Source organism: Tenrec ecaudatus, chromosome 7 (assembly GCF_050624435.1).
Source record: "Tenrec ecaudatus isolate mTenEca1 chromosome 7, mTenEca1.hap1, whole genome shotgun sequence".
Lineage (NCBI taxonomy): Eukaryota > Metazoa > Chordata > Mammalia > Afrosoricida > Tenrecidae > Tenrec > Tenrec ecaudatus.
In genome coordinates, this window is record NC_134536.1 from 9,639,878 (window position 1) to 9,663,257 (window position 23,380).

The window sequence follows — 23,380 nt, forward strand, 5'->3', positions numbered from 1 at the left end:
GCGCTGCCTTCAGAACCGGTCTTCCGGTGCCATAACATGGAAACATCCCACTGTGAAGTGCAATCACTTGGTACAGCTCTTTTGGACACTGACTTTCTGACTTCCATCAAAGGAACGGGGAGGAACGGGGAGGAGCAGGCAGATAAGGTAGAGAGGACGCCACTCACTCAAGGAGGGTCGATGTTGCCATTTCCCTGAGCATCAAGTTAGCCACCTCATAACCATGAAGGAAGAAGAGCCAGGGCTTGAAGCTCGTCTGAGGTCCCTGCAGAGAGGCCACCACGAAGCAGCACGGCGACCTGGAGGCAGAGCAGGGGGGGGGGGGGGCGGCAGTAGACCAGGAGACAGAGTGCACGGGCTTCCTGGCCCAACAGTGAATAAAAGGGAGCATTCCAGACAGGATGGGGTGTCTGATGGGCAACGGTCTGCACTCAAGGGAACGGCGGAGAGCCGTGTGGTGGAGTGGCTCTATGTCGAGCTGCTCACCACAAGGTCAGGCATTCAAGACCACCAGCTGCTCCACAGGAGAAAGATGAGGCTTTCTGCTCCCCCAGAGAGCTCCAGCCTTGAACACCCACAGGAGCAGTTCTCCCCTGTCCCAGAGGGCTGCTCGGGGTTGGAACCCACTGGATGGCAAGAAGTTTGGTCTGGCTTGGAAAGCGAGTAGATGAAATCATGGAAGTGCATGGCTGAAGGCAGAGTAAAGCATCCTAGCGGAACGTACAAAGGCCTGGAGAGGAAGGCCAAAAGGAAGAAACACTCAGCATGTCTCAAGCGGAAGAACAAAACCAATCCCTGAAGTACAATATTGAAGGATTCCATGGGCAAAATACTGAACGATACAATCTCAAAAGAAAGTGGAAGGAGGAGCCAGGAGGGCAAGATGGTGCAGCCCTAAGTCCTGCACCCTTTCTCCCAGCTCCTGACTCTGGCCTGGCTTTTACATAATCTTTCCGGGAGGTCAAAGTTTTACATTCAGGAAGAGACAAATAGCAAACCTGATTGGCTGGAAGTTGGGCACCACAGTCTTCCTGTGGGCCTGTCTCATCAAGCAACATAATGACGAGGTTTAGGAGTAGAAAAGCAGAAAAGAGTTGGAGTGAACTATTGAAAGACTGATCCAGTATGTTCCATGCAGTGACTGCAGGAATTCTTGATTCACCGATCTTTTGCATGTAAACGAGAGAGAAGCTCTATGTGTGTCGCCAGCGTTGGCGTGCTACATCATCAAGTGAAAAAATACCTCTGTGGTCTTCAGATATTGTATATTGTGATAACTTGGCAGAAAGTGTCAACTTTAAGGTATAATATTAAAAGTGTTTCCGTTTAGAAGATACATTGTGTCATATGCATACGTTGAAAATGTTCATCAATAAACAACAGCCAATGCAAAAAAAAAAGAAGATGGAAGGAAAGTACAGTCATTGTACCCTCCCCACTCACCCCCCAAAAGAAGTCAACAGTCAACTATTTTAAGAGGTAGCACATGATCAAGGACTAACGGTTTTGAAGGAAGTCCAAGCTACACGGAAGGCATTAGTCCAAAACAAGACTCTAGGAATTAATGGAGTGCCAACAGGGAAGCGCTCCCTTGCCTCTGTCAGGATACTGGGAAGACAGCTCCCTGGCCCATCAACTGGAAGAGATTCATATTTGCGCCTATTCCAAAGAAAGGCCAACCAACAGCATGAGGAAATTACTGAACAAATATCATTCATATCACATGTGAGAAAGTCTGTTAATGATCATTCAGCAACGATTGCTAATAGTGCGTCTACAGGGAGCTGCCAGAAATTCAAGCTGGATTCAGAAGAGAGATGGAATGAGAGATGTCACTGTTGACGTAAGGGATCTTGGCTGAAAGCAGAGAATACCAGAAAGGTGTTTACTTGGGTTTTATTGGCTAATCAAAGGCATTTAACTGTTTGGATCATAACAAACTATGGATAGCCCAGAGGAGAATGGGAATTCTAAGAATGGGAATTCCCGAATGCTTCCTTGTGCTCACGTGAAACCTGTAAATGGATTACTGAAGCAGAACAAGGGAATATTGAGTGGTCTAAAAGCAGCAAAAGTAGGCGTCTGGGTTGTATCCTTTCACCATACTTATTCTGTCTATAAGCTGAGCAAATAATCAGAGACGTTGGATCACATGAAGAGGCATGTGTCATCACAATGGAGGAAAACTTATTAACAACCTGCATTATGCAGATGTACAATTTTGCTTGCTGAAAGTAAGGAGGATTTGAGGCACTTGCTGATGAAGATAAGAATTGCAGCCTTCCGTAGAGATTGGAACTCAATGTAAAAATCAAAACCAAATTCAATGCCGTCGGGTCAATTCTGACTCTTGGCGACTTGACTACAGGGCAGGGGCAGACTGCTCCAATGGACTTCCGAGATAGTAACTCTCTACAAGAGCAGAAAGCCACGTCTTTCTCTGGTTTTGAACTTCAGACCTTGCAGATCACAGTCCAACACCTAACCACTGGGCCACCAGGGCTCCTAAGTTAATGTAAAGAAAACCTAGATCCTCACCACCGGACAATCAATAGGCCATATCACGATAAATGGAGATATGACTGGAGTTGTCAAGGGTTTCATTTTATTTGGAACTTCACTCAATGCTCCTGGAAGCAGCAGTCGAAAAAAATCAATCAGCCGATTGCACTGAGAAAATCCGCTGCAGAAGACCCCTTCCCACTGGTAAAAGGCAGAGATGTCACTTTAAGGACTCACGTGCACCTGGTCTAAGCCATGGTATGTCCAGTTATCTCACATGCATGTGATAGTTGGGCAATGAATAAAGAAGACTGCCGAAGAACTGATGCATTTTAAATTACTGTATTGGTGAAGAGTAGTGAATGTGGTAGTTACATAACCTGGAGCCAACTTGCAAAGGGGTGGAGTCTAGCCTGTCAATCAGGTTGCAGCTTGATGACCTCATTTGGAGGCACATGGAGAAAATAAGCTCCTGGAGGTGAGATTCAGACAGACTTTCTGCTTCATCTTCCTGATGACAAGCCAGATGTGCTAAGCTGATGGACCCAGAGCCTTGGGGCTGAAGGAGCCATGTGGAGACCCACACCAGCGCTGAGATGCTTCCACTGCCACTGGATCCACAAGATGTTCCACTGACTTGCCTGCATTCGGCGTCATTGCATGTGCTACGTGAGTCTGAAGAGGAATTTATAGACTGGTCATGGACATATGGGCTAATGGGCTAATATCATATTCACGGACTTCACCTTGGCTAGGCTGGGATGTTTTCTTAGTGTACAATTGCTCTTTGAGATAAAGCTCTCTCTTGCACATATATGAGTGTCTCTGGATTTGTTTCTCTAGTCTACTCAGACTATCACAGTGCATGTACCACGGACTGATAGAAGTATACTCAGAATGCTCTTGGCAGCAAGGATGGAGAGGCTTCATCCCATGTTCTTTGTACATGTTGTCAGGAGAGGCTAGCCACTGGAAAAGGACTGGTATCATGCTTGTTAAAATCTAAAAAAGGAAGGCCCCAGATGAGAGGGACTGACACAGTGACTGACAGCAATGGGCGCAAACATAATCACTGTGAGGACAACGCAGAGCTGGCAGTGTTTCATTCTACTGCACACAGGAGCACACCGAGTGGGAACCGACTCCACGGCACTTAACAACAAAAGGAGCTTAGTGACACCTTCCTGAGGAGAGCAGAGGCCAAGGGGCCACATGGCCAAGACCAAGTACCAGAGCTGTGCCTGCAAGCCTGGCTGAGAAGAGGTGCTGTGGATGACAGAACTGCATCCTAAATGTTTCTGATCCTGACTGTTAGCCTGTTAGCTTCCCTAATAAACCCTCATGATGGCGAGTGTGGTCTGTGAGTTCTGTGTGGCCATGACAACAGACGATGGAGCCTGCAGAGAAGTGCCCTGGGAAGGATGACGGGGGTCAGCGATGGGTAAGGGGAGCGGAAGGGGAAGGCATGTGTGACCTCTGTCTTGTGGGAATCAGTCTTTGGCCGGCGTGGAATGTGATTCTCCTTCCCCACTGGGACCTCCCACATAATTTCTTCACACCTCCTGTACCTTCTCCTGATCTCCTACCAAGCCAAGATACTCACTGCCATCGGGTCCACTCGACTCACCGAGAATGCCCCTGGGGATTCCAGACTCGCTCTTCACGGGAGTAAAAGGGCTCGTCTTTTCTCCGAGCTGCGGCTGGTGGTTTGCAACTACGATCAACTTCGCTGACATTTCTGTCAGCAGCACAAGGCCTCACCCACTCATCACCAGGACCCCTACCTTTCCACAGTGGGAGGGCCCCCCGCTACATACACACACACTGAACTCTTCAGTGTCTCTGCAATCTATGTAGATGAAGTGACACCAGGCAGGGATGGATGCTGTCATTATGATTAGGTGAACATATGGTTTGCAGTGGCCAAAGGTCGAACCATTTTGCGCCTCTGTCTGAGAACAGGACAACTGTTCTCTCTGGTTGTTGCCCAGGGGACGCCCTCAGGTGGCCTCACAGACATTTCTAGGCATTTCTGGTGGTCTGAATGGCCGCGGTGGTAAATTACACCCTGGGGACACTGAGAGGGAGCAACCCTACATGATTCATAAATGCCTAATGGGCAGACCCACGCCCAGAGCTTCCTGGAACGTGGCGGCTCTTGTACTGTGCATGCTCCTGCAGGAATCCTGGGATCCGTGCAGGGCTTTTCATCAGGGACATTGGCTCCTGTGGGGCACGAGGCTGCAGTCCAGGGGAGAAGCCTGGCCCAGACAGGCAGCTGTGTGGTCAGTAGTTACCTGTGAGAGTCACTGCCTCGACCACGCACTGTCCGGAAGAGGAACATGTGTCGCCGCCCTGCTGGTCATCTGTGGCTTCTGTCCTACACCTTTCTGAGTTCACCTGGTCTTGTGGCTCCGAACAGGTGGTTGAACAAGAGAGAACCTTCTGACAGGAGTGTCCATTGTCAATTCCATCAGCATCACTATGGGGCAACCCATCCTTTGCCCTGACTGAGTGAAATAAATTACTGTCACCCCTAGGTGGTTGATAGATGCCCAGGTGGTGCGGTCAGGTGACGCGCTGGACTGCTAACCTTAAGGCCAGCAGTGGGAAACCACCAGCTCCTCCGCAGGGCGAAGACAGGGCTTTCTACTGCCGGCAAGAGTCCCAGTCTTGGAAAGCCACAGGGCAGTTCTTCCCTGTCCTACAGGGTCGCTGTGAGTCATCATAGACTCACTGGCAGAAGTGGGTCATGGGGAGGTGGTGGTTGTTAGGTGTGATTGAGTCGTTCAAACTCACAGTGACCCCAAGTCCAACAGAAAATAAAACACTGCCTGGTCCTGTGCTGCCTTCATGGTCACTGGGACGCCAGACCCAGGGCTGCAGTGACAGTGTCAACTCATCTCTTGTCCACAGACCCCCCCCCCCAAGCGTGATTCCCTTCTCCAGTGACTGGTCTCTCCTGGTAACACCCCTAAGGGACGTGAGACCCAGTACCTATCCGAGGGACAGGAGACCGAGGACAGGAGCATTCTAGTGTACCGCCTCCATTTGTGTTGTGAACCAAATGACCCTTTGACATTCAGTCTGTTCTGGGTCCCCTATTGTACTGACTGTGCTTGTAGCTGATCCTGCTGTTTCTGTCTTTGTTATCTGGCAGATCGAGCCTATCCTTAGGGACCTGCTTCAAACTCTTGACCTTGTTTTAGAAAGTCAAATTTCCTTTTTGAATTTCCCCTCGGCACACACGGTCTATGAAGAAGCAGGTGTACCTAGCCGTTCCCTGTCCTTCCCAGAATGCATCGGGTCATATTTGAATCACGCATCTCCAGCAGGAGGACCAGCATGCTTCCACATGACCCACGTGCCACCGCATCGGGCACCGACTGCCGTCTCTTCTTAAAGAGCATCTTTCCACATGCATGTGCATCAGCCATCGACAGGACCCGTGGGCAAAGCGAAACTCTCGTGATGTAGTCAGCTACACCAGGCCCAAACGTCCCAGACACCCCTCCCTCACCAAAGGACAGTCAGAACATGCACCCCCCACCCCACCTGCCAGCGGTTTTGTTTTCCACTTTATATTATTTCCTTCATTTTTAAAAACTTTTGTTCTATTCTGATAATCATATTTTTGCCAGATTATTCTTAAAAATTCTGGACCACTAATTTTGGATCACTTGTTGCTCCCTTGTCCCTGGGATGGTCAACACCACCTCTGGCAAGGAAGGTGTGAGAGGCCTGATAGGGATTCAGAAAGAGCAATGTAACCCAGAGAAATTACTGAAACCCAAATGAAGGTTGAGCATGATAGTGGGACAAGAGGAAAGTAAAAGGAAATAGAGGAAAGAACTAGGAAGCAAAGGGTATTTATAGAGGTCTAAATACAGGCATATACATATGTAATATATATATAGGACGGTCGGGAAATCGATCTACATGCATATATTTATAGGTTTAGTATTAAGGCAGCAGATGGACACTGGACTTCCACTCAAGTACTTACTCGATGCAAGAACATTTTTTTCTATTAAATTGGCATTCCATGATGCACACCGTCCCAACACGATTGCTGAAGACAAATGGGTGCACAAGCAAATGTGGATAAGAAAGCGGATGGTGCCCAGCTATCAAAAGATATAGCATCTGGGGTCTTAAAGGCTTGCAGGTAAACAAACAGCCATCTAGCTCAGAATCAACAAAGCCCACATGGAAGAAGCACACAGTCTGTGTGACCACAAGGTATCAAAGGGCTCAGGTATCAGGCATCAAAGAACAAAAAATCACATCATTGTAAATGAGGGTGAGTTCAGAGTGGAGACCCAAAGCCCATCTGTAGGCAACTGGACACACGCTCACAGAAGGGTCGCAGGGAGGAGATGAGCCAGTCAGGGTGCAGGGTAGCAACGATGAAACATACAACTTTCCTCTAGTTCTTAAATGCTTCCTCCCCACCCACACTATTATGATCCCAATTCTACTTTACAGATCTGGCTAGACCAGAGGATGTACATTGGTACAGATAGAAACTGGAAACACAGGAAATCCAGGACCAGAGGTGAGAGTGGGGCTACCTAGAGGGTGGAGGGAAGGTGGGGTAGAAAGGGGGAACCAATTACAAGGATCCACATATAACCTTCTCCCTGGGGGATGGACAAGAGAAAAGTGGGTGAAGGGAGACGTCAGACAGTGTAAGATATGACAAAAATAATAACTTGTACATTATCAAGGGTTCATGAAGGAGGGGGGAATAGGGAGGGAGGGGAAAAATGAGGAGCTGATACCAAGGGCTCAAGTAGAAAGCAAATGTTTTGAGAATGATGATGGCAACAAATGTACAAATGTGCTTGACACAATGGATGGATGTATGGATTGTGATAAGAATTATACAAGCCCCTATTAAATGATTTTTTAAAATGCTGGAGCATATGATAAAAGATCGGTTCTAAGTTCCTCAACAGAGATGAGCGAGACTCGACCAAGTATAAGTAACATACGACCTTTTCAGAAACATCTGACGTCGCGTTTCTAGTTTAAGCTGAAATTGCTACTATTTCCTGAACATGTTCTATTTTTGCTGCTCATGGATCAAGGGCGAATCTGGTTGGGCCAAGCAGCCCACGGCATTTTGCAGGAGGACCCAAGAGGAGACAGTGTCACAAATTCTACCCTTAGCTCGGACTTCAAAGCTGCCTTAGACTTTATCTGCCCAGTGAATGTGCTCTACAATTCCAGTTTCCAGGTGTCTTATCATTTCAGAGTATGAAGTCACTCCACTTATCCGTGTGGAAGCTTTTTTCTTTATTTTTTAAAGACAGGTGGAACATCAGAGAAAGGGACGGAGACAGTTCATTGCTTTCAGACAAGGATTCTGAGACCCGGAGGGAGGGAAGGACCAAACTTGCTCATGCTGACAACAGGGACAAGGGGGCTAGCGCCAGGCTGTGGTTCTTGAGGCCCGGGCCAGTGTCACCTGGTGCCTGGGGGCCATGCAGATTCCCAGGGCCAGCCAGCTGCACCGGGACTCCCAGTGATGGCAGGACAACCCCATGTGGATCTCGGTCAGCCGGTCCCTGGTCTGGCCCTTGTGGCCATGACCCAACACCACTTCACTTTCTCCCCCCAAACAATTCAGACCACAAGGCTGACACCAGCCATTCCCGTTTCTCCAGCCCCAACCCTACACTGGCCTGCTCTCCTGAACGGGCTCGCGCTTCCTGGAAGAAAAGGGGTAAATGGTGAAAAGCAGGCTTGGAAGACACCGGGCAGGCCAGGAGCAATTCACCCTGCTCCCATGGCCCACCCAGAGCAGAGAACTGGGTCCTTGTCCCTGTGGCCACCAGCCCTTGGGAGGAAGGTCCCCTGGGTGGAGGGCTAGGGGAGCAGGGGAGGGTGAGGAGAAGGCTGCGAATTTCTGGTGAGAGTGGAGGAAGGAGCGAAGTGGTTTGCTGCCTCAGCAGAAAGCATGGCGGCTACATCAGTCCGGACACCACCTGCCCGCCAGCCTCTAGAGAGCTCACCAACCGGCACACAGACAGTGGCAGTCAGCAGAGGAAGACCGCCTGGCACCGACCTGGCCACTTCCCTAGATCCCTCCCTAGGGGGTCTGGGCACTCACTGGGCAGAGCATGCGCATCAACAACCCTGCTCCCCCACTACTTCCAACACACACACACACACACACACACACACACACACACACACACACGGACACCTCAAACCCTTCACCACCCTGCAGCCAGGAGCGCAACACACACACTGCTTTCAGGGACACTGGGGACGGCACCTGGGCTTCTTATCACCTGTGGGCCTGGGGTGGACATCAGGGGTTTGAACTGTGAGGAGAACCAACAAGTCTGTCTTGGAAGGACAGCCAGAATGCCCCTGAGAAGTGAGGGTGGAGACACTCGCCTCGTGGACTTTGGACGTGTTGTTGGAGAGAAGGACCTCGTGCTTGGGAAAGTGGAGGGGCAGCGACAGAGAGGGAGGCCTCCAAGGAGGTGGGCAGGCAGCGTGGCCGCAACAATGGGCTCACACATAACAATTAGGGGGTGGCCCAGGCCAGGTGGTGTTTTGTTCTGTTATGCAGGCGAGTCAGACTGGACCGGCTGGAACCTGACAGCAACCAGAAGGACAGAAAGAAGGACGGATGCTCTGAGTAAGGAACACGGAGCGCAGCATGCACTGTCGGAAGAACAAACAAATCAGCCTGGAGGGAAGTAGTCAGCACGCTCCTTAGAAGCGAGACGTGAGATTTCCGCTCCCGTACTTTGGACAGGGTGGCAGCAGAGACCGGTCCCTGGGGAAGGGCAGCATGCTTGGCAATGTGGAGGGTCCGTGAAAAAGAGAGGGCCCTCGGCCGGGTGGACGGACCGGTGGTGGCAGCAATGGGCTCTAACAGAGCAGGATGAATGTTGAGGAAGGCAGTGTTCTGTTCGGTTGTACAAAGGGCTGAGACGTGTTGTACCGCAGTCCACGGACCCTGATACCTCCGGCACCACTAGGCAGGTCAGACTCACCAGTGGCACTGTGGAAGCAAGGTCTGGCAATGTGCTTCCTGAAGATTCCAGCCCAGACACCCCTGTGGAGAGGCTCTGCACACACACACACACACACACACACACACACACACACACACACGGGGTGGCCAGGAACCGGGACGGCTTGAGCGTAGCAGGTCTGGTTCTTCATGCACCTGGGATTCTGAGAGGGGACTGAGACCCAGCCAGGGCACAGCCCCACCCTCTGGGAGCCCAAGACCAAAGCCCACACCCTCCTCCTCAACATCACCACCACCACCTCCACTCAGAACCAGGGGCACAAGGGGTGGGGGGGAGGATCGAGGAGGCTTCCCCATTCAGAAAGTGCAGGTTAGAGGACAATGTCCAACTCTCCGGGGCCCTGTCTCTACTGACCATACATGGCTTCCGAGAACCCGAGACGAGCAGAGAGAACTAGGCAACACTGGCCTTCACACACACACACACACACACACACACACACACACACACACACACACACACAGAGCCTCATTCAAAACCCAGCCCTGCCACTAACCAGAGGCGGGGACCTTGGGCCCGTTCATAAGTGCCCCCAGGCCTCCGTTTCTCCAAGTGTCACATGGGGTCCTGGGTGCCCACTGTGTGGAGTGCAGTACCAGAGGCTAGGTACCACACTTAGGGACACCAGGGCCCTGTACTGTTTGGGGGACCAGGTCTGAGGGCAAGGCCACGGAGGAGACGGGACTCCCCCCCTCAGAGCGCTGACCAGTGCCTGCAGGGAGGTGTGGGGGCACTGCTCGGCACGAGCGCCCCTTCTTCTGGCTCTTTTTGTCTTTCAAGTGGATCTTGACCAGGAGCTCGGGATCCGCTCACACCTTTCTGCTTTGGGTCACGTCTGAATCTGCCTAGTGGATTTCAAGTCTACACCTAAGTAAATGGACGCGGAAAGAGGGCACGCTCTCCTAGTGGCGGTCCTGCTTGGCACTGAGGGTCTGTCCCATGGGACCGCATGTTGATACAGGAGAACGCTCGTCCCTGTCCTCCTGTGTGCCCAGGGACGCGTCCACTGCAGGAGGTAACAAACACCGGCGAGTGACGAGTGACCTGGCGCACACAGGAGGCTGGTGGCTGGAGCCCGGGTCGGGTGGTGAGTCATGACCCTTTCTGGCTGAGAGAGCGCTGGAGACAGTGGGACACCAGGTGGACAGAGTGCAGGGGCCTGCCATAGAAAGCCAGCTGTCCCCTGCTCTCGGATTCACACACACACACACACACACACACACACACACACACACACACAGTGGATTCTGACTCCAGGAGACTCCGTGTGTGCACGCAAGCAGCGTGTCAAAGTAGAACTGCGCTCGAGGGCCTGCCCCAGTGGCCCAGACAGAGGTCAGCAGGCCTTGCTCCCAGGACACCTCCACCCTGCAACGTTTGAGTTGGCCACCGAGAGTGCTCACCAGTGGCACCATCTCTGGGACTCCCAGACCCTCCCAGGCAGGTCAGAGGTCAACTGTAGGTCGCATGACCCCAGGTCATCCACCCAGAGAGACTAGCCCAGGCTTCAGTCCAGGCCGTGCCTTGCTCCGGGCCCTGGTGCCATCTCCCCAAGCCAAACAGAGCTCCTCTGTGTGGCCTTTGTACAAACACAGCTGTGGGGGCCAGGGGCCCCTGTTGACACAAGACCTCCTCCCCTTGGGGCTCCGAGGGACACTCTCTACTTTGCTTTATTCCATCTCCCCCTTCCCCCCTCCCCTTCTTGCTGCCTGTTCAAACTTGGACAATCTCTGGGCACCCACAGGTGGCCCTTCCTGGGAGGCTGTTTGTAGATGATGTCACCCCAGAACGTCAAAGGCCAAGGACCGCCACCCAGGTCACCCAGAGACTCAAAGAGGCCCACCTCAAGCCAAACCCACGGTCCCTGCGTCAGTTCCAGCTCCTAGCCATGGCACAAGGCAGGTCCTATTGGCAGCCCTATCAGGTAGGGTTCCTAAGACTGGATCCTGGAGCAGCGGACGGCCTCTTCTGTCACTGTGGAGCGGCTGCTGGACTTGTGGTCAGCAGCCTGGCACTTCACCCCCTGTGCCACCAGGGCGCCTTCTAAAAGAGACGGAGAGACAGCTGGTGCCTTTTGTCCCAGTCATGCAAACCGGGTCAATTCCCCCTCACAGAGACCCCACAGCACAGGGTAGACCCGCCCCTGATTGTAAGTCTTTAACGGGAGCAGAAAGCCTCACCTTTCTCCCACAGAGTGCCTGGTGGTTTTGAACTGCTGACCTTGAGGTTAGCAGCCAAGTCTTAACCACTACATCACCCCAAAAAAGAAGAACCCCAGTGAAACTCACGGCCCTGGAGTCAATGCTGACTCCGAGAGGCCAGGCCTCCTGAACTAAGGAGCGGTGCTCAGGGTGGTTTGTGGGCCCCAGAAAATCGCCTCGTGCACAGCTTTCCATCTGTGTTCGAGCAGAAGCAGGCCAACCGAGGAAGGTTTTTTAAAATCCTCGTCAAATCGGTGCCAGTGAGGCTGGCTTGCTTCCAGGAGAAGGAATGTGGAGCTCAGCCGGCCTCCATCAGAGATGCAGCAGGGGAGGGCGGGGAGGGGGGCCCAGTCAGCAGTTTTCCTCAAGCCCAGCCCCTGTCAGCAAGTCCAGCCCCACCCTCAGCAGCCTGAGCATCCGGTAAACGGCCCCAGAGGGTCTTCCACGGCTGCACTCCCAGAAGCCATCGATGGCCAGCACTTTGCTCCCAAGGCACCCAAGGGGCCTCCTGCCAACCTCCAACTTACCTATTAGCGGCAGGGCAGGTTGGCTGCTGGTACCACCCAGGGACCCTTTGGCCCTGAAAGCCCATCCTCTCTGGCCATTACCAGGCAGTTCTAAGGAGCTGCCAAGCCTCTCCAGGCATGAGGCATTTTCAAGTCCGGATCTCAGTAGAGGGAGGTGGGGGGGCGGGGAGGGGGAGGGAGGGAATGTGCTTTGAAGATGCTCAGGGCCCAGACTCCCGTGTCCGTGGTGCCTGGGGACTGGCTGCTGCAAGCTAGCCAGAGTTCAGGAGCGCTCACCAAACCCAGAAGAACCACAGCCATCGAGCTAACGCTGACTCACAGCGGCCCTGTATTGGGCTCCAAGGCCGTCAGTCTTTACAGGGGCAGACAGCCTCAACTTGCTCCCGGGGAGTGGCTGGTGGTTTTGAACCCCTGACCTATCGATTAGCGGCCCAACGCTTACCCAACAGAGTCCCTGGGGCCCAAGGAAAGAATAGTACCCAAAGGGAAGAAACCCACGATGTTCACCCCTTGGCGTCATCTCACTCCCATTGAAAACCCTGAGGTGCCCATGGCCATGCCACCCTGAATGTGCCCGATCTCATGTGCAAACTGTGTGGCAGTTTCACTCTGGCCCCCGCGGGGTTCGCCAGGAGTCAGAGCCACCTGGGCAGAGACAGGGGTTTGTTGTTGCTCTTTGTCAGAGAGTGTGACAGCCATGGCCGCAAGAGGCAGGGCGTGCTGGTCCTTTACTTACACCCTGTGTCCTGGCATCAGCCTCCTGTGTGTGCACAGGCGTCTCGGCCCCAATATAACTTCTTAAGGGAAAATATTACCTTCATATATCATCCAAAACCTTCCTTGTGGGAAAACAACATGGCTCTAGTTGTTGTGAACCAACTCACTGCCATCGAGTCAATGCTGACCCATAGCACCCCGCCCGGTGGGTTTCCCAGACAGTAAATGTTCACAGGAGTAGAAAGCCCAGTCTTTCTCCCTCGGAGCTGCTGGTGGTTTGGAACTGCCGACCGTGAGGATCACAGCTCAGCATGTAACCACGACCCCTCTCAGTGCTCCCACAGAACGTGTGTGTACCAGAAAGACGCAGCTAGCAACCTTAGCCTCTGACCTCCCATGTTGTTGGGCACCAGGGAGTCGGTTCCGACCCACAGTGTGCACCACAGAATGAAAACCCTGCCAGGTCCTGCACAGCCTCCCAGCCTCTATCCTCTAGGCGGCAGAATTACTGCCAAAATAGTGGAATTTAAGGGCTTATTTTACAAGCTATGTTACTTTCTACTTTATCTTTGCAAAAACAAAAAATTCCCTACTACTAAGTCAACTTCGACTCCAAGCGACCCCCTAGGACAGAGCAGAACCTCTCTGTGGGTTTCCAAGATGGTAACACTTTACAGGAGTAGAAAACCTCATCTTTCTTCCAAGGAGCAGCTGGTGGTTTTGAACCGATGGCCATGTAATCACAGCCCAACATGTAACCACTATACCACCAGGGCTCCATGGTTGCTGTCAGGTGCTGCCAAGTGGCTTCCAACTCAGAGTGACCCTGCGTACAACAGAAAGCAACGCCGCTATCCTCACAGACGGTGCTGTCGGTCCACTGTGGCAGCCGCAGAGTCCGTCCGGCCGTCCATCCGTTGATGGTCTTTGTCCTTTTCACTGCCCCTCTGCTTGACCAAGCACAATGTCCCTCTCCTGGGACTGGACCCTCGGCTCCAGAAGAACTCATCACTGTGTGAGAAGCTCGCTTACCTCTGCTTTAATCCAACCTAAGGGTGTTTCCCTGTCTTTGATGAAGCAGTGTTTTTTCAACCATGAAATGAATCCCTTGGTTTTGATAAATGTGCTATGAAGTGGATATCTAAAATGGAATGGAAATTTTTGTGGGTTTCACTCCAGGTCTTCCCAAATGACCAAATTTGGACCTCTCGGGACAGGGCAGAAATGGAGATGATCTCTGATAATCACTTAATCCACAAGGCACTGAACATTTTTGAGCTTGGGAGACTGGCGACAGCGCTTCGTAATCAAGTGACTGCAAACAAGCCGCTGTTCACTGCCATCACCAAAGGCCCCTAACTCACAGTGACCCTGTGGGATCCACGGGGTCTCCTCGGCTGATACTTCAGAACTAGATCCCCTGGCCTTTCTTCCTAACCTGCCTCGGTCTGCAAGCTCCACCGAAGGCTGATCGGCACCAGACAGACCCACACGCGTCACTGAGAGATGGGCGGTCAATGGTCAGCGCGGTTTACCTTGTTGGGTGCCAGCGTGTCGGCTCCGACCCTAGTGACCATGCACAGGACAGACTGGAACACTGCCTGGTCCCTCGCCATCACTGGTTCAGCCACTATCGGTCAGGCATGGAAGGAGAGAATCCTACCACAGAGTGAACAAACCCACGCAACTAAACCCACCGCCACACGTCCAAAGCAGAGCAGAACTGCTCCTTAGGGTTCCCAAGACTGTACATCTTTACAGGAGCGGCCGGCTTTCATTTCTCCCTCAACAGGGCAGCTGGTGGGTTTGAACCACCGACCTTATGGCTGGCAGCCCAAGATTTAGCCCCGTGCCCCACCTTGGCTGCTTCACTGAATGAATTGGGGGAAGTGGAAGCAGAAGAGGTGGTGTTTCTAAGTAGAGCCCCCCTCCCCCCAGGAACCCAGGCACAGATTGCAGAAAGGGATGACAAAAAAAGGTGAAGAGCGTCCACTGCACCTGCCTAGAGCCTCCAATAGGTGGCACTCCGGAGACCACCCATTCTCCAGGGCAGGAGTTTCAAATCCCAACCACCCTCAGCCCTGACTTCCCTGGGTGTTGCCTAGGCCTGCACCTGGGTACTGGCAACGGAACAAGGGAGGGGAGGGGAGTGACACCAGGAAGCCATGCCTGGTATGACCTCACAGAAACAGTCAGACGGGGGTCAGAAAGAAGCTGTGTCACCGAGAGGAAGGCTCATTTCCGAACTCAGTTTACTCATCTACAAACCCGAGCGAGTCCCTGCCTGAAGGTGTGTGGCCACTTCTGAACCTCCCTTCAACACACCCGAGAATGTCCAGTGACCGGCATGCTAGGCCCACGGCATGCACTGGAGGCCAGCGGCAGTTTCAGGGGTGTCCGGTGGAAGGTCTCCCAACCTCAGCCCTCAGGGTCAAGCCAGACCCACTGACTGAAAGCAGTCCCTGGCTTGGTCACCAGCCTTGCGCCCGACCTGAGTGGACAGGCTGCCCAGTGGTGGGAGGTGGAAGTGGGGGACGCCCCAAGGAGCCGGAGGCACCGGCGACCCCAGAGCAGGGCTCTCAGCGCCCAGCAGGGCAGGCGGGTGTCCAGCCAGCCCGCGGCCCCGAGTGTCCGAAGCTCATCCACCACTGTCCCTCCGGGAGCCTCCCCAAGGCTGGAGAGGTGGGCGACAGGGGACCGGCGTGGGAGAGGGCACAGGGGGGCCGAGCCAGGCGAGGGAGAGGACGGGGACCCGGGCCGGAGAGAAGGGGCCGGGGGCGGCCGCGAGGAGGGGGCAGGGGCCGTGGACGGGCGCGCAGGGCCCGGGGCGCCGCACTCACCCAGCGTGGCCACCGCGCCGGCCTCGAAGAGCAGGCAGTCCCCGCGGCCGCGCGCCTCCAGCAGGACGCTGCTGTCCCCCGCGGGCTCCAGCCGCCGCAGCAGCCGCAGCCCCTTGCTCAGCGCCATGGCGGGGGCCCGGGGCCGGGGGTCGCGGGGCCGGGCGCTGGGGGGTCTGCCGGCCGTCAGCCCCGCGCGCGCTCGCGCCGCCGCTCCCAGGAGTTTCACTTTGGGCGCCGCGCTCGCCGGCGCGGGCTCCTCCCCGATGGCGCGGGCTCCTCCCCGCCGGCGCCGGCCGTCTGTCTGTCCGTCCGTTGGTCCGTCCGGGGCCGGCCCCTCTGCTAGGCCACGCGGCAAGGAGGGCCGGCCGACCCTTGTCTGGACCGTGAAAGACGCCCACAGCCTTATAAGGACCGACGGACAGCCGGACAGCTGGCGGGCGCCACCCAGCTGGCCAGGGCCCGCCCGCTCCAGCCCGGGTCGCTGCGCCCCGCCCGCTGCCCGCCCGCGGTCGGTGAAGGGGGTAGGTAGCGTTGCCCCCAGAGGGGAGACCCACCGCCCTGCGCTGACCCAGGTGCCCCAGAGGAGCGCGGTGCTTCCAGATGGTTTCCTGCCTTCAAGGAGCCTCAGGCTGGGCGCAGAGAGCTAAGCACTGGACCACACGTTGAAAGGTTAACCCTCCAAACCCACCTGGAAGCGCGCTGAAGAAAGGCCTGGCGTTCTGCCCCAGAAAGGCCACACCACCACCACCACCACCACCATCACCACGTCCACCACCACCACCACCACCACCTCCACCACCACCACCAAAAAAAAAAAAAGGCCACAACCCTGAAACCTACAGAGGAGTTCCACTCTGGTCACATGGATTTGCTCAGCACAGTTAAAAAAACACAAACCACTGTCATGACCCCAGTCCTAAGTCACAAATCAGACTAGACGGAGCATGTACACTGGTAAGGGTAAGAGTTCTCCACACATGGAATCCAGGACGGATAAAACCTTCAGGTACAGTCATGGGAGTGTCGGTAGGAAGAGGGTAGAGTGAAGATGGGGGGAAGGGGAAGAAACGGGGAACTGATCACAATGATTGATGACGTGTAACACCACCACCACCACCCCGCAAAAGGACAAAGAGCAGAAACGTGGGTGAAGGGAGACGGGACCGTGTAAGACATGAAAATAATAATAATTCATAATTTAGGGGTGAGGGAGGGACAGAAAAAAGAGGAGCTGATACCAAGGGCTCAAGTAGAAAATGTTTTGTAAACGATGGCAACACATGTACAAATGTACTTGATACAATGGATGGATGGATTGTTATAAGCTGTAAGAGCCTCCAATAAAATGATTTATTGAAGAGAAAAAAAACACACGCTGCCACCTAGTGGATTCCTTAGGATTTCCAAAGCTGGAAATCCATGGGAGCAGCTAACCAGGTCTTTCTGCTTACCTGACAGTGCATTGGGAGACAACTAACAACAACAAATCGCCAGATCTTTCTTCTGTGGCACCCCTGGGAGGGTCAAGCCACCCACGTTTAGGCTAGCAGTCAAGCACCAGCCAATCACACCACCTACAGAATTAGTTTGGTAACACTTAGAAGGGGCCTGGCCCAGAGAGTGTTCAGTGGGAACACATGCGGATTCGCAGGTCATTGTCCACCCGGGGCGAGCGGAGTGGTGGCCACCAACTAGGGCTCATCATAGACAGACCAGAACTGGACAGTCAGCCATCGCCAGACCGTAACTTCCTGGGCCTCACTTTCCCCTGGGGGCGGTGGATGCCAGCCCACACCTCTGGTCTGTCCACTTTCCGCAAGCTGAGGGAAGGCCAAGGGGTTTGGAGGTTTTGATTGTCTCTCTCCCGAGGGGTAGCTCCAGATGGTCCCAGAGATCTCCCCGGGTGGCTCTGTCAGGCCCCAGAGCCAGCCTGGCTCCTCCCGCCCTGCCCCAAGCAGCTGCAGGTGAATCCCGGAGGACTGTGAGCCAAGCCTAATTAGCTCTTGGGCCTGTTCCAGAAAGGGGCAGCGCCTGTGTGTTAAGCAGGCACTGTGATACCCTAGCGGGCTGTCGGGATGGCCAGACCTCTGTGGGAGCTTCTGTCCTCTGTGGGGAAACCTCCTGGGGATGGCATGGGCTGTGAGGGGGACAAGGGGGCAGAGATTGCCATCATTCTAGCTTCTCTCCTCACCTTCCCCCCCCCACACACACATGTTGTCCTAGCTGTCCGGTCAGTTCTGATGCATGGTCACCTGCATGGGCAGAAGGAAGCACGCCCGGTCCTGTGTGTTTGAGCCTGTTGCTGCAGTGCTGGGCTCCTCCATCTCATCAAGCGTCCTCCTCTTTTCGCCTGCGCTCGGCTTGACCAAGCATGGTGTCTTTTGCCAGGAACTGGTCTCTCCTGATGTACAAAATGGGTAGGAATAAAGTCTTACCAACCTTACCAATAAGGAACATTCAGTCCAGATTTGTTTGTTCTTCCTGCAGTCCATGGCATGTCTAGTCAATGTTCTTCACCAGCACCGTAATCTGCATGCTTCGTCTTTGGTTTTCCTTCTTCATTCTTAGACTCCCACCTGCATAGGAAAACTCTTTGAACTGCAAAGATCACTCACTTCTTCCAAGAAGCCTTCTGGAAACACGGAGGCTCCAGACAACCATATGGAAATGCCCTCACCTTCACAACTATACATATGCAGGGAGCTGCTAACCACCGAGTCAGTGGTTCGAACCCACCAGCTGCTCCTCGAGAGAAAGATGAGGCTTTCTACTCCCATAAAGATGTACACTCTTGGAAAGCCACAGGGGCCGTTCTGCTCCGTCTGATAGCGTTGTTGTGAGTCGGAATCGACTTGATGGCGGAGAGAGGTTTCTGGTGATCACACATTGCTTGAGAAACGCCTTTGTATCTCTTTTAACGAATAGCCCTGTTTGACAAATTACACGGATTCTCTGACTTAAAGCAGGATTCCATGCCAACACTCCACAGTCAGCCAGCTCTTGTTAAGTCGAACATCCTTTTAAATTTTTTTCAGTTTTCATTTCAAAACATGGCACTGTTTTTGAACAATAAATCATAAAATGGGACATCTGTGAGCGAACACATCTGAGAATGTGAATATCAGCAAATTACACGTTGCAGCATGTTACCTAGTACTTATTACAAATAAGATTTACCAAAAAATATGACCAGTCAAAAGACAGACAGTCCCTAGGTGCAATGTGTTGTAACTTGGATCTGGTTTAAGTCCAGGGCTATGTATACTGAGTAAGATCATTTGGAAAGGGGACCAAGGTTCTCCATTCTTTTTCCTTCCCGTTTCCCACCTTCCCCGGCATCACACCGCAGTGTATGCTCCCCAGATTTGGGGATTTTTTTTTTTTACCTCCAGAGACCAGCAGTGGAGCTATACAGCTTCTGTCACCTTAAGATGAGTCTTCACTTTCACTCTATGTACCACTGGAGAAGAAAACAACCGACCAACCACTGCTAATCCAACTGCAGCAAGTCACTGGTAGCTACACCCTGATTCCCACACTGTTCCCATGCCTATCTGCCTGGTCCTCCAGTGGGGAGTCACATAAAGGCACCAGAGGCGATGCCTTTCACAAACTGGGCGTGGCCTCTCACTGCCGCAAGGCTAGAGGTCTGAATTCAGAGCACTGACTCTCTAACTCTGGGGGAGCAGGTCCTTGTCACACCTGGCAACATCTAGGGCAGTGGTTCTCAACCTGTGGGTCATGACCCCTTTGGGAGTCAAACGACCCTTTCACAAGGGTCCCCTAATACCATCAGAAAACACATATTTTCACTGGTCTTAGGAACCGAGACACCGCTCCTCTATCTGTCTCCAGGTAGGTCTGCCAACATGCAGATATGCCATGAAGACTGTTAGCCATGCTACACAACAAAATGCCATTTATTTGTCATTAGAAATCAATATTTCACAATATATAATTACATATTGTTTATGTGATGAAATACTATGCTTTCATTGTGTTCAATTTGTAGCAATGAAAATACATCCTACACATCAGATAGTTGCATTACAATTTGTAACAGTAGCAAAATTGCAGTGATGAAGTAGCAACAAAAGTAAAGTTATGGTTGGGGGTCCCCACAACATGAGGAGCTGTGTGAAAGGGCCGTGGCATTAGGAAGCTTGAGAACCACTGATGTAGGAGCTTGGCGTCCTATGGAGAGCTCTGTGTGTCTAGGCGCCAATGCTACTCTGGTCTAGGAGGGTCTCAGCACAGGGACCCCTGGGTGCAAAGGATGTGCTCTTCTCCCGCTTCTTCTTTCTTAGTTCTTCCTTCTCCTTTCATCTCGTGTAAGAGATAAAAGGCGATGCGGTGACACCCCGGGGAAACTCCCCGTACAAGGGTGGGACCTGAGTCAGGGTGTTAACACCCACTTTAATCCCCTTACATTGGATCAGAACTGATACCATCAGGTCACTTCTGGGGGAGATTACATCATTGCGTCACTGGCAAACCACTGAGACTCATGACCCATCCAAGTGTGCATCTATGAAATGTAGCTGCTGTGTCCCTCCTGCCTCGGAGAACTGGTTGGGTCAAGGCCATTGTTAAATGCCTGCTACAGCCCATTGGCTGTGGCTGTGGGGGACTAGTGATGGCTTCAATAGGTGCTGGTGTCTGGACCCCACTCCCTATGGATGCAAGCCTCTTTGGGAATGGGGTTTTTCTTGTCAAGTGAATGAGCCTTCTCATTGAAGGGTACCAAAACCCAAACAGACAACGAAACCTCACTGCTATCGACTCTTATCCACCCAACAGGACAGGGTAGAACTGCCCCTGTGGGTTTCCGAAATGGTAACTCTTTACCGGAGTAGAAAGCCTCATCTTTCTCACGCAGGCAGGCTGGCGGCTTCAAACTGCTGACCTTGTGGTTAGCAGTCCAACTCGTAACTGCTATGCCACCAGGGCTCCAGTGAAAGGGCACAGCCTAACCCTTATCACTTCCAGGTTATAAGGGACCATGCAGACAGAGTCAAGGAAGGCAGAGGTCCCATGCAGATCCCACAGGCATGAGGAATTCCGCAACTGTAGAAGCTGAAAGAGACAAGGGGCTTCTCCAACGGATGCCCTGAATTCAGACTTCCACGCCTCCTGAACTAGGACAAAATCAAATCTCTTTGGTTACAAGGAGACTAGGGAACGAAGATATCCCCCTGCCCTGTCCTAGTGATCTCCTTCTGATGGGTCCAGACACAGCTCTACCCTGTCTGGTGGAAGCTCAAGTCCACCCTAGACCCCAAGGCTCCCTCTGCTTGGCTGGCCCTCAGGGTGCCGGACTTTGACTCGGGGACCCTCCCAGGCCTGTTAAAACCCACCTCCCTCAGGAAGTCTTCTGACATAGACTTCCTCCACCAGCCCCACATTCCACCTTGCCTCCCCTGCTCTACTCAGGAGCCCTGCTGGCACAGTGGTGAAGCAGTGCTTCAAGTCCACCAGCTGCTCCTCGGGAGGAAGATCCATGTGGCAGTTGGCTCCTGGGAAAGGTTCCAGTCCTGGGAATGCCAAGGAATGGTTCTACGTGGTTCTACTGGGTCGACTGGAGTCAGAATCCTGCTTTATATTTCTGTAGCCTCTCCTCACTCCCTCTCCCCGTTGTGGTTACACTGCACTGGCCCTGACCACCGGAGGTCTAAGAGGACCTTGGCCGCTCCTGGGGCCCTTTGATGTGTTTTGAGTTTACTTGTCTTGTGGGGGTGATGGACTTCTCCCCCCCGCAGGGCTCCTTGTTTGGCTCTGCTTTTGTTTCATTTGCTCTGCCCCAGAACCTTGAACAGTGCCTGAGGCTCAGGGGGCTCTCCAGGAGTATTTGCACAATGAGTAAATGGCTCAACCGGGTGAGAGGGGAGAGTCACAGCTTTGCTGAGTTGTCCTTTCAGTGTTTCTTGAACAAATATTGACCGAGGCCACTGCTGCCTCTGATAGCCGGCCCCCAGGGATGCTAATGAGCAGGGGAAAGCATGCGTGTGTGTGAAATTCTACTTTCTGCTCAATATTTCTATAAATCTGAAACTACTCTAAAAATAAACTAAGGGAAAGAAATAGGAGGTACTGATTTGAATCTGTATTTATCTAGCCACACACACGAGTTGTTACCTCAGGAAACACACCTCCCCTGCTCTCCCCCACCCTGGAACACAAAGGAACAGCCCGTCCGAGCGTGGCTGGCTACTAGAGGCCAGATGGTCTTGGTGGCCCCTGCTCCTTGTCCATAGGCCCCAATGCCTTCCTTTGCTCTGGTCTGCTACAGACTCAACAGCACTGGTCAGTCAGGTGCAGGGGCAGAGTGTGGTTTGTGTGGTGACTATGGACTCAGGGGATGGGTATGTGTGTGTATGTGGGGAGGTGGTGGCTCTTTTCACACAAGTATACCACCTGCCAGTTGGCCTTGGGGCCAAGCAGGCCACAACTGGAAAACACCCCACAGCACACCTGTTACGGAGAGGCCCTGGTGGGGCCTTTGATGTGCCAGGAGCAGCATGTGTCTGCTTGTCCTTAGTAGGAACCCTCGTGGGGAAAGGCAGCAGAGTGGTATGAAATAGGAAACGCCGTAACCTTTGCACATCTGCCATAAGGCTCAGCTGTCCGTAGTGCTTATTTTTCATTTTCCGAAACCTTTTTATGGGGAGCTGATTCAGATAAGCTCACCATCCCATCACTCAGTCACATCAAGCAGTCTTGTGCAGCGGCAACCACAGTCCGTTTCTAAACCTTCTCTTTCTTCTTGAACTCTTCCGTGTCAGCTACCCTTGACCTCCCTCCTTCCCCTGGTGCTTGGTTTTTGGCTTTTAAAAATCATACAAACATCGAACCCAGTGTAGGTTATAGGATTACATGTCTATTTTTTAAAACATTTTATTAGGGACTCATACAACTCTCATCACAATCCATACATACATCAATTGTATAAAGCACATCTGTGCATTCTTTGCCCTCATCACTTTCAAAGCATTTGCTCTCCACTTAAGCCCTTTGCATCAAGTCCTCTTTTTCCCCTCCCTCCCCGCTCCCCCCTCCCTCATGAGCCCTTGATAATTTATAAATTATCATTTTGTCATATCTTGCCCTGTCTGGCATCTCCCTTCACCCCCTTTTCTGTTGTCCGTCCCCCAGGGAGGAGGTCAAATGTAGATCCTTAGGATTTTATGTTTACATGATTAAAAATAACCGCCGTTGACTGCACAAACATTGGGAGGCAACGCTCCTAGGATGGGGAAGTCGCACGTGGATCTGTGCACGTGTGCGTGCGATGCGCAGGTCCGGGGAAAGGGAGGAAGGCAGAAGGAAGAAGAAAGCAGTCGTGCAGCTTCGGAGTGGAAAATGGTTTGTGGACAAATGGACGGGAGGCAAGCAGGTGCATTCATATGCATTCTTTTTTATTTCTTTATCGTTTTACTGGGAGCTCTTACGGAGATCATAACCTTCCATAGATCAATCCCATCAAGAGGTATTGTATGATTGCTCCCCCAATCAGTTTCAAATAATTTTTCTCT

At 52.8% G+C, this 23,380-nt stretch overlaps 1 protein-coding gene across 2 annotated transcripts in view; it reads right to left on the reverse strand.

The window, feature by feature from the left end:
• SYNJ2 (synaptojanin 2) overlaps window positions 1–16,168 on the reverse strand; it is a 128,486-nt gene extending 112,318 nt beyond the window's left edge. Inside the window, exon 1 of one of the 2 annotated variants that reach the window (XM_075554328.1) lies at window positions 15,849–16,167. In XM_075554328.1, coding sequence (XP_075410443.1) covers window positions 15,849–15,975 — 127 coding nt within the window. In that variant the 5' untranslated portion in view covers window positions 15,976–16,167. Of the gene's footprint in view, window positions 1–15,848 lie in introns of both variants that reach the window. The other variant, XM_075554329.1, reaches the window with a different exon arrangement.
• Between the last annotated feature and the right edge of the window lie 7,212 nt (window positions 16,169–23,380).